The sequence below is a fragment of the Microchirus variegatus genome (assembly GCF_963457635.1).
Source record: "Microchirus variegatus genome assembly, chromosome: 23".
Taxonomy (NCBI): domain Eukaryota; kingdom Metazoa; phylum Chordata; class Actinopteri; order Pleuronectiformes; family Soleidae; genus Microchirus; species Microchirus variegatus.
The window spans coordinates 13,319,264-13,330,375 of NC_139824.1; the positions used below are offsets into that span (position 1 = coordinate 13,319,264).

Below are 11,112 nucleotides of genomic sequence, written 5' to 3' on the forward strand. Positions count from 1 at the left end.
AATGACTAACACACAATAACAAACATGTTAAACCATGTTACATCACGCATATTATTTAAAAAGAATAAAAAATAAAAAGGGAAACCTTTGGCATACAGATAAAAAACAACAAGACCCGTTATTAATATAACAAAATGTTATTCACCCGTTAGTGTCAACCGCAACATTGCAACCCCCGTTTCTCAAAAATCAACAACAACAACTTAAAACTTAACGCATCTTTCACTGAAGCCGAGTTAGGTTTCTTAAAAAAAAAAAAATAAAATAAGGCAAGGTTATTTTTTCCAGAAGTTCCTGGAGTGAAATGCAAGGTGAGCCGAGATAAAGCTTTCAGTGGTTTTCGACTGTCCAACACGACGTTACGCTGAAGTTCCCCCACGTGTCTGCAGGAGAGAGGAAAAAAACATTATTATCATCTGGTTTTCATTGAAAACCACAAAACAAAAGAATCACACACAACCTGTTAGGACTATTTATTTGGTACCGATTACGTTTCAGCTCACCATGGCCTTCATCTCCCGCCCGTCTCCGTCTTCCGCCTTGTACCGACCCATTTTCTTAGTGTTCTCGACATATTCCTGGAAGGGGAAAAAACAGAACAGTTTTATTAGATAATTAGAAAGCATTATATGTATATCAGAGACACGCCTACACTGGCTTTCCTCTCACCATTAAGGCCTTGTCCATGTAGTACTCCCGTCCAGGGCTGCCGTCGTTATACTTGGAGTCCACTGCGAAGCAGAGGAAGAGCACGTCGACCACGTTCTCAAACACCGAGAGGAAGCAGTGAGCCACCAGGAAGGCAAACATGCAGACGATGAGCAGAGGCAGCACCCACACGGCGTAGTCCCTCTGGTAATTCAGAGCCAGGACGCCGGCGAACGCCGTGCAGGAGACGATGAGCACCTGAGAGTGTGCAGAGTTACGCCCATGGTTAGAAAATCTCACGTGGAAAAACTGAAGCAGAAATTATGTTTCCCATGTGGTACCTTTCCCAAGAAGAGGACAAAGTCGCCCACGGTGTTTATGGCGGCGACGCGGAGCGCGTTCTCCACCAGGATGAGGAACGCTTCGCGGGCCGAGGTGCAGAAACTGGTGCTGTTGATGGCTGTCGCAGTGTAAGCGTTCTGAAATGATACGACGCAGTCATGTTCACTGGAGATCCTAAGATATCTACACTACCGCTCAAAAGTTTAGGGTCACCTATACAATTTCTTTGGGGTGTTTTCCATTAAAAGTCACACTTTTATTCACCAAATAGTTGCAAAATGAATAGAAAATATAGTCAAAACATTAACAAGATTAGAAATAATGATTTTAATTCATATAAAACTATACTATACTATTGCACAAGGGTTTTCAAATCATCCAATAGCCTTCTAACGCCATTAGCAAACACAATGTACCATTAGAACACTGGAAATGGGCCTCTATATGTACGCCTATGTACATATTCCGTTAAAAACCAGACGTTTGCAGCTAGAATAGTCTTTTACCAAATTAAAAATGTGTATATTCATTGAAAAAAAAGTGCTTTTCCTTCAAAAATAAGGAATAGGTTGTGTATTTCCTTTACTTACTTGATTCAAGTACGCTAAGCACTTCTCCAAGCACCATAAACAGCACACACAAGCTTTCAGCATGCAGCGAGCACAGGCGTTTTCCTATAAGAAACACACAAATAAAAAAAAAAATGGGGTTATCTTAATAGTTTGCAGGTTTGAAAAACACTTCAATAATAATACTTTCACAGCTTACCTTTCCTTTGAGCTGGCTGTGGATGTAAGTGAGGATTAAACGAGGGATTTTCACGATCGTGATGATGAAGGAGCCTTTGGCCAGAGTGCCCAGGTGGTAGCGGAAGGTTCGTGCCATGGCAGAAAGGATGGGAGTCAAAGGCATCTGGGATTTGTTCCTGAAATAAACCACAGCAGCCAGTGAGGAGACACACACACAGCGGAATGCGGAACGAAGCATGTGGAAGTCGCTGTCGCTTCGTACCTCGTGAAATAGTAGGTGACGACAGCTCCGGCGATGGTCATCTGCTGGAACGCGAGAATGAACTCGCTGATCCAGATGAGACCGACGGCGTGGTACCACACCAGGTACTGGAAGGGTTCTTGCATTTGATATTCGACCACACCTGTGGAGTTGTTCTTTATGGGTGTTCCTACGGCGAGAATGCAAAAGCGTGAGCATGGAATACACATGTTTTTGTTCTGTTTCTGTACTTTTATAACTATAATACTATAGTTATAAAAGGAATATCTCTTTTAAAAAGGGTGTAAAATTATGAAAAATGTCAATAAACTCAAACAAATGGGACAAAATTCATAAAATGGTTTCATCTTATTTCAAAAAATGCAAAAAACCTTTATTTTATTTTATTTAAATATTATAATTATATATATATATATATATATATATATAAAAATGCAAAAAACCTTTATTTTATTTTAATTAAATATTATAATTATATATATGTATATATATATATATATATATATATATAAAAACATTATTACCTTTTTAATAAAATAAAATAAAAAATGCATTATTACTTCTTTTTTTTATTAAATAAATAATAGTAATTATAAAATGCATTATTACTTAAAAAAAGAGAAAAATTAAGAAAATAAAAAAATTCAATACATTAATTTAAAAAATGAATGAAACACATTATTACTTATATTCTCTTCATGAAATTGTCGCTAAGGCAAGAATTCACCGATTGTTGAACTATTTCCTTACTTGGCAAAACTATATCAGAAAATAGATATGAGAAACAAAGAAGTGGAATGTTTTTTTGTTTTTTTTTAAATACGACTGCGGTTGAATGAAAAGTCAAGCAGCCGAAAAGGAAAAAAGTGGGAGATGAAGAGAGAAGTGTTTCTTTGACTCGGTCCTCCCACATCACGAGACTGGCACAAGATTCCAGATGTGGGAGTTGAAGTCATGCCCCGAAACCAAGACAAAATGTCTCATGTCACAAATTAATATTCTCCTTTCTTTGGTAAAGTGTACCACAAACCCTTTGGATAAAACAAAACAAAACAAAAAAAGACGGAACCTGCAGTGCCGAGGAAGAGAAGCACAGCGATCCAGTAGACCCAGAAGAGCATGAGGCAGAGGAAGGTCCAGAATGGCTGCAAGGCCAGCAAAGGCAGGTGGGTGAACACTTTCCCCGCCACGTGGAACAGAGAGATGGTGAGCGCCACTCGCTTCCTCATGAAGAACATCACCAGCAGGAGAACAACCTGAAGGTTAACACACACACATAGTCTGATACCTTTCAAATCTAGTTTTAAAACACTTTTTTTGGATGGTTTTCAGTGAATTGCCTCAAAAGCCTAGCCTTAAGACGTACCGTGAAAATGGTAGCACCGATTGCGTACACGAGCAGGGCTTTGACGTTGTCTGAGGCGACTTCATTCCCCAACGCAGACACGGCCTTCTTTTCGAGCGCGATCCTGTGGTCGGCGTACAGCCACCAGAGGACGCCTGTCCCACCTGCAAAAGATCACAGCGGAAACTGTCACCTCGTACCACATCGTACTTCATTTATTTATATATATATGGACATATTTTTCTGAAAGTTACCTATTGAGCCGATGACGACGAGGATCGTGAGAATCCACACCAGCACTTTGGATATGTAACGAATGATGATCATCATGACCAGGGACAGAACTGAAGACAGAGAAAATAAACAGTGTCAGGATTATAAAATGAAACATACTACTTTTATATGCAGTTTACCAAAAATACAGGAAAACATGAAGCTTGGAATATGAAAAGACCCAGACATCCATCCATCCATTATCTACCGCTTTTTCCTCCACCAGAGGGTCACGGGGGGTGCTGTGCCTATCTCAGCAGACATTGGGCGATAGGCGGGGTACACCCTGGACAGTTCGCCAGTCCATCACAGGGCCACATATAGAGACAAACAACCATTCACTCACACACTCACACCTACGGTCAATTTAGAGTGACCAATTCACCTAATCCCCATATCACATGTTTTTGGACTGTGGGAGGAAGCCGGAGAACCCGGAGAAAACCCACGCACACACGGGGAGAACATGCAAACTCCTTGCAGAAAGGCCCTTGTTCCGAAGTTGTTCCAAACGGGGCTCGAACCCAGGAACCCGGGTCTTCTTGCTGCAAAGGCAAGAGTGCTAACCACTACACCAACCGTGGGCCCTAAGACCCAGACATCCCAATGTAAATACACAAAATAATAAAATAAGTCAAAATAAAAGGCGTCTAAACCTGAATAAGAATCAGTTTTGACATTCTCAATGAGAGGAGATAGAGCAGACCTTTTAACGCACGTCTGTGGGAAACACTTGAATGAATACAATCGTGTCACCACCACAGACATTTCCTGTTATTATTATTTTGGACAAAAATAGCTGCTCTTCCATAATGAATCCCCCTAAGTGATAAGAGCTGTGAGAGTGGCAGAAACGAAAAAAATACCAGTCGTTTCTTACCATATAAATAAAGTTTTGTGCTATATAATAAATAATATTATTTATTTTTATTTATTTATTTTTTTTATTTTTACCTAAAGCCAGAATACAAAGACCCATGATGATCTCCTTGCTGGCCATGACCCCAGAAACGACACGTCGCAGCACAGTGTTGTCACTGACGAATGTGATGAAGGACTGAATGAAGTCAGCGTAGCAGCCGATGTCCACTGGGATGCAGCGGTCAAACACGGGGATAGCCTTACTGTAAATAATGAAAAACATAAAGAAGAAAAGTTAATACATGGCGGCAAATGTCTATATCTGTTATTTATTTGTCTCCTTTTATTCCTGACATGTGGAACGTTGAAATTAGGATGTTCCAACCAGCCTTTCTGTCTGCTGATACAGAGGCTGTATCCGATAATGGTACTTTCCTAGAAAACTGAGCTAAAAAACCTAGCTTTTTTAAATACTCAATCAGTAAAACAAACATTAATCCTGACTGAACTCTAGAGAGAAGCTTGGTCTGCACTGTGTGTTGCTGCTGTGTTTTTGTACAACTTGGTGTTAAAGTGGGACCAAAAATGGTGTAAATATGACTTTTTTTTGCTAGATACCCAAGTATATCTTATACAAACAAGTGTTGAGGATGTTTAAATATGAGTGTATGGAAATATTATATGAAACACAGGTACTATGAAATAAATTGCACTATAGGTGTGAACCAAATAAACATTACAAATATTAAAGTATATCCTTGATTTATTACCTTTTTGAAACAGGGAGTTGGGGACATTTAGTGAATTTTTCTGAATGGCCTGTGTATCTTGTTGGAGAAATGTCATAAGAACAGAGGTGGGAGCCTGATAACACGGGAAAACACAAACAGTGCACAAACAGTCAATATATCAAAATGTCCAATATTTGTCATAAAAACATTGAATTTAAGACAGATAGAAGATAAACACAGCAGGAAAAAACTAGCCTGTGCCTCGATTTCTCACCATTATTTAGCGCAAACTTCTTTAAATCGTCATATGTCGTCAGTTCAGAAGCAGGACATTTGGAGACACACAGAGCAATGGACTTGATCTTTCTGTTAATGAGGTCGAGGTTGCAGGGATCCAGGAAGAAAACAAACCTATGTATTGAAAAGGGAAAAATGGGAATCGTTAGCGGTTGAGTGTAAAGTGCTGTCGATTTTGTTATGACTGTGCCAGATTTGAGTGTTCTCTCTCTGTGGCCAGTCAAAATGAAAACGAAAGATGTTGACATTTGCTGTTGCTGCTAGACACAGATCCCTCTTTGTAACATAAACGCCTTTTTATTCAAAGCCTCTGTGCAGGGAAATCAGCCCAATAAAGCATGACCCATTGTTTCTTGAAAACTGGGCTTGCAGGCGGCACGCTGATGGCAATCCACGGCCAAAAGAAGGGGGGAAAAAATCAAAGACTCCTCACATTAATTATAACAAGCAGACTCTGTGGCATTTCTTTATCTTTCTTTATCTCCAATCATTACAATATATGCATATCGTACCATTTTCAGGGAAATAAGACGAGGTCTGCTCTGACGAGATTAATATTCAAAACTGTGTAACTAGGACAGGAGATAAACTCAAAGTGATGTGCGGCAACCTGCTGTTTGTGGTAAATTAGATTAGGATTATGTGACGCAATCCTTGCATGAACCTGTGCAACATTGAATGGCTTTTTTTTTCTGTGACACCAATTCTGAGCTGCAGGGGGGCAAAAAAACATGTCTGTACTAAACCTACAACTGAGAAATCAGGCAAATATTGTCAATCTAATTTGAGAGAAAACCAAGCCATATGTCAGATAATAACGAGACTCACTTGTTTTCCCTCATGTCCTGGCCACTGAGAGGTACTCCTTCAATCTTGGTGTTATTGTGACCGCAGGTGTTGCCATAGCTATCATATCCTGAGACGAGCCTGGAGGCAGCGCCCGTGGCTATGGGATAGCCGCAGATGCACGCCTGCAGAGGACACACAGCAGAGTAGATACTACTAATAACACAGATCATAATCCACTCACTTTTAACGTGTTTTGTTCTAGATCTAGAAACAAATCCAAGTCAGGACAGTTGAACAACCTTTGTACAGGTTATTATGTTCAGTGTGAAGTCTAACTGTTGACCTGTATTGTGATAAACTGAGAATAACAGTACAAGTGGATAATTGCACAAATCTGTTTTTACCTCTTAAAACACAGTGAAATCACTTCACCTTTATATGTATATATATATATATATGTATATATATATACATATATATATATATATTATATATTATATGTGTTTTGTTATTATTATACATCCATGATGTGCAAAGGAAAGGATGTTCTCTCTTTACATAGTAAACTTTGGAAAAAATCTGTCTGGTTTGTCCATTTGTATGTTTTGTTTGATTTGTTTAATTATTTCTGATGCACAGCACTTTGTTTCAGCTGTTGTTGTTTTTAAAATGCTTTATAAATAAAGTTGGATTGGATTTAGGCTACTGTAGAAACATGGATGGCTTGCTCTGATACAATGAAAACAAAAATACTTTAATTGCATAGTAATTACACACTTGCATGACAAATTTAAGATTAGCACATTCAATTTTCTGCCAATAAACTCTCCTAAATGTTACATGATGGACTTTAAAGAGTAGATATTTTGTGCCTTATGGATCGTATTATTGTTTGTGTTCTTCCCCAACTTAAAAGTTAATCAAATCAAAGCCAATGTTTATAACTTAGCAGTAGTTTTGAACTCACCATGCCAATACAGAACAGTATGAAGAGGATGAGCCATGGGATGTCCGTGCAGCTGCGCTCCTCCAGCGGTTTCCAGTCACGTTTACCCTGGCGAGGCATAAGAAAGTGGAGAATATACAGATTATATGAACTGAGATTATATATCCTCGTCTCCGTTGGTGCAGTGGTGACCCTGCTGCATCGACACCAGCGCACGAACTCGACTGCAACAACTTGTTGCTGCAAAACAAGCGTCTACTACAAAATGTGACGTGAACGTTGCACACGACTGGTGACGCTCGTCGTGTTTTAAAGGTTGTTTTAAAACAGCATTAAACGTCTTCTTCTATCAAACTGTGAACAAACCACCTACCTCTGTGCTGGTACAACATCCCATTGTGAGCAGGAACGCGAAAATGTAAGCTAAAAACAAAACTTAACTTTAAAGGTCTATTCTTTGGCTAAACTTTTCAGTCTCATGCCCCCTTTTCTTTCTCTCGCTATCCTGCTGATGTTACGTTGTTCCCATAATCGTCTTAAGAGCACAAATTAATACTTTAGTTCGCTAACTCTTAAGTTAGCAAACGCCCATATGTGCGCGCGGAGCTGCGGCAGGTAAACAAACGCGGAAGGAAGGAGAAAAATGTCTCGCGGTGCCTTCACGGACATTCAGGAAAACAAAAACACGAACTGAGAAGAGGAAAAAAATGGGAATTGTGTGTATTTTTGAATTCGGCTGTTTATAAACTAGACACGTGGAAGTGGAAGTGGCACTACATGACCAGATAGAATCGCCAAATTCGATATAGTTTGCCTGTATTGTCTAAAAGCTACAAATACAACAACTCCCAGAAGGCACCGCGCGCGTTGCCTTCCAATCCCTAAAATGTCCCAACCTAGCATTTCTGTTCACATTATAATATTTTGGGATATATCGTGGTCTATTCACTATTATTACGAGTTGTTCTTTCTCGTCAATCATTTCGTTCAATTCTTACATTCATACGTCGAAGTCAAGGAAAGTAAATACTAAAAAGTGTTCGTAAACTGCTGACAATGAAACGTGACTTAGCCGTGCTGCACATTAGCTAAGAATGTGACATTAGCGAACAAGCCTTTGTCATATTTACTTTATTTCTTTATTTTATTTATTTATTTATTTTTGTTACAAACGTGGTGTTAGGTGCCGGAGACGCCAGAAGATGGCAGTGATGCGACTACGTGGACCTGAATGTCCACATCCTTTCAGTGGACTCTTGTTTACCGTGGACACTCCACACACAGACTACAGCATCAAACAGGTAAACTTTTCAATGTATATAATAATATAGAACATGATTTAAGAATGAAGTGAACATGCATTACTCACAGGCTTACTTTTCTGTCAAAAAAACCTGAATTCACCTTCGTTAATATGTAAAATACTGCTGCTGTATTACAAATTATCGAGAACAATTGTGTTTGTTTGTTTTTAAATTAGAATTTATGTGTAATAGTGAAGCAATGTTAAATGATTGTATTATTCCCTATCAATCTAAATAATTAAATTGTAAACGAGAAATCCAGATGCCTACCTGTGGGGGCGATCATTTGTCGCCCCCGCCTGTATGTTTAAGGTATTACAGCCAGCTCATCAATCTAATGGTGATTTACTGAATTAGTAACAGCCCCATGTAATCCCTGCTGCTCAGAGACACTTGTTTGTATAATCTCTGAATCTGCTGCCTTCAAGCTGAAAGACTTTCCTTCTGTGAAACCTTTTCTGCAAGAAGGCACGTATTTAAAAAAAAAAAAAAAAAAAAAAAAGCTCAACCAAAGACAAAAGGTATCTAAACTGGATTCTGTGGTTACTCTCACTTCTGGATTGAATATTTTAGTTTTTTGAAGAACTGCGCCCCATTTTACATCATCATTTTTATATCGCCGTTTTCACCCTCATAGCTGGGATCTGTGTCATGGCTGATAACTCGTTTCAGATGTTTGAGGTTGAATTTTTTTTTTAAGAAGATACAACCCCCGCCTGCTATTTTTCAAGATGTTTCTGCTCCTCGTCGTGAAGGTTTCCTGACCTGCACAGTTCCTGAGTTGGCTGAATGTCAAACAGTTTTTTTTTTTTTCAGAAGTAGTGACTTGAGTCTTACTTTCCTGTAGACTCTTCATTTTCATTATTAATGTTTCTACTGCTTCAGACCGGAAGGGAAGATGCATATTTAACCCGAGCAATCTCATCTATTCAGCTCTGGAAATCTTATCCTCGCTTCTTTTTATGAAGTCAGAGTTGTGCAGTTTTTCCATCGTCTGTCTGTTAATTGCATAACTGTGCAATGGCTTTGCAGGTGTCAAACTTGGCAGGTAAATTACTAAGGGCACCAGTGTGTGCAGTGCAGTAGATATCTGACAGATATATCATTTAACAAGGCACTTCTTTCAGCCTGAAGATAAGATGTGCAATGCAATGTGCCGTGCACGTGATGTTGAGTCCCTTGAAGCCCCGACATGTACATCTAATCTACAGAAACACATGATGTGCAGATGACGATGGAACACACAGAGATTGGGATTCAAACGAACATGAAGGCAGAAACATAACCGCGCAGAGGTCCCTCTCATCAATTGATGAAACAGCTTTTGGCCCTGCATCCCCTGACTCTTGGTTTCAAGAATTTCCTGTGGATGCTGCTGTGGCAACAGTGTCCAAGGACAACACTTTTTTTTTTTTTTTTTTTTTTTCTGTGGATCTCTACTGGACGAGTCAATTGCCAGCACAGCATATGTTCAGCAGAATCCTGGGCGGCGGGGCGTGCGGTACGTCACTATCCAGGCTCTCGCAGGCTCTGGTCCAAGCTCGAGAATCATTCTTCATAAACAACAAGACACAAGGATAAATATTATGTGCCTGTGTCCTGAGACGCGTTCAAGGCTCAGGCTGTCAAAAACTGTCAAGCTTTGGAGCATGTGATGCATACCATAAGGTGAGTATTTTGGAATCTCTGTGTAGCACTTAAGTTTTTTTGTTTTGTTTTTTTTAATGGATGGAAAGAGTGGTAATAAACTACTCACTCTGAATCACTTGACCTTTTATAAAGCAAACAGTGCCTCTTCCAAGATGAGCTATTGAAATCAAATACAGTTGTTTTCTCATTCATGTGGTGCAACACTCTGGGAAAGTCGTGGGGTTTTTTGTGTTTTTTTTTGGCTAAATAAGCAGTGCAAACCTGAATTTGAGATTATGAAAATGGTTATAGCGTTAAAAACAATGTGCATTCTTACATGCATGAATTTTCTGGCTATAGAAGTGTGGGAATGTGCTCAGGTGCTGGTGATTATTGGGTGTTATGGGCCATGTGTTTAGAAGACAAATGGAATACAGCTGTTGTTAGCACCTATGCTATGCTCTGACCCACATTAAACCATGTTATTCCAAATGCAGGTAGTGTTGAAAATAGATTTACGCTTAGTTCAATGTGTCACTGACTGTAGCAAGTAAACTTTTTTAATAAGTTTTCTTTTCCTTTTTGCGTTAAAAGTCGTGCTGTGGCTCCTGCTGAAGCAGGGTGTTGATTTAAAAAAATGCTGAACTGGGCAGTCTTTTTGATTTTTGATTCATAAAAACAGTCAGTTTTATTTCAATAAATCCGTCGCACGATTTTTGACACATGGTTTATTGCTTTTGCATCGAAGAATAGGACTTTGTTGCAAATTCTGGGAGATAATAGAATAACAGTGAAGTTAATGAAACAGCTCTAGCTGTTATATTTAATCATGTAAAGCAGGGGTGTCAAACTCATTTTCATACAGAATAAATGTAACCAAATATAATGTAAAATAAAGGTAACTACTCCCTAACATATTGCTAAATAACTTTCTGT

At 39.1% G+C, this 11,112-nt stretch overlaps 1 protein-coding gene across 1 annotated transcript; it reads right to left on the reverse strand.

Moving 5' to 3' along the window:
- On the reverse strand, positions 1-7,823 carry LOC310943839 (choline transporter-like protein 1). The gene is made up of 16 exons (XM_083909513.1): positions 7,617-7,823; positions 7,265-7,351; positions 6,337-6,479; positions 5,486-5,622; positions 5,251-5,344; positions 4,574-4,743; positions 3,601-3,690; positions 3,368-3,510; positions 3,071-3,257; positions 2,002-2,170; positions 1,759-1,915; positions 1,581-1,664; positions 990-1,127; positions 670-906; positions 504-578; positions 1-383 (listed from the first exon to the last, which is right to left on the reverse strand). The coding sequence occupies exons 1-16, from the start codon at positions 7,638-7,640 to the stop codon at positions 360-362; spliced, it is 1,959 nt and encodes a 652-aa protein (XP_083765639.1). The 5' UTR covers positions 7,641-7,823; the 3' UTR covers positions 1-359.
- Positions 7,824-11,112: the final 3,289 nt, after the last annotated feature.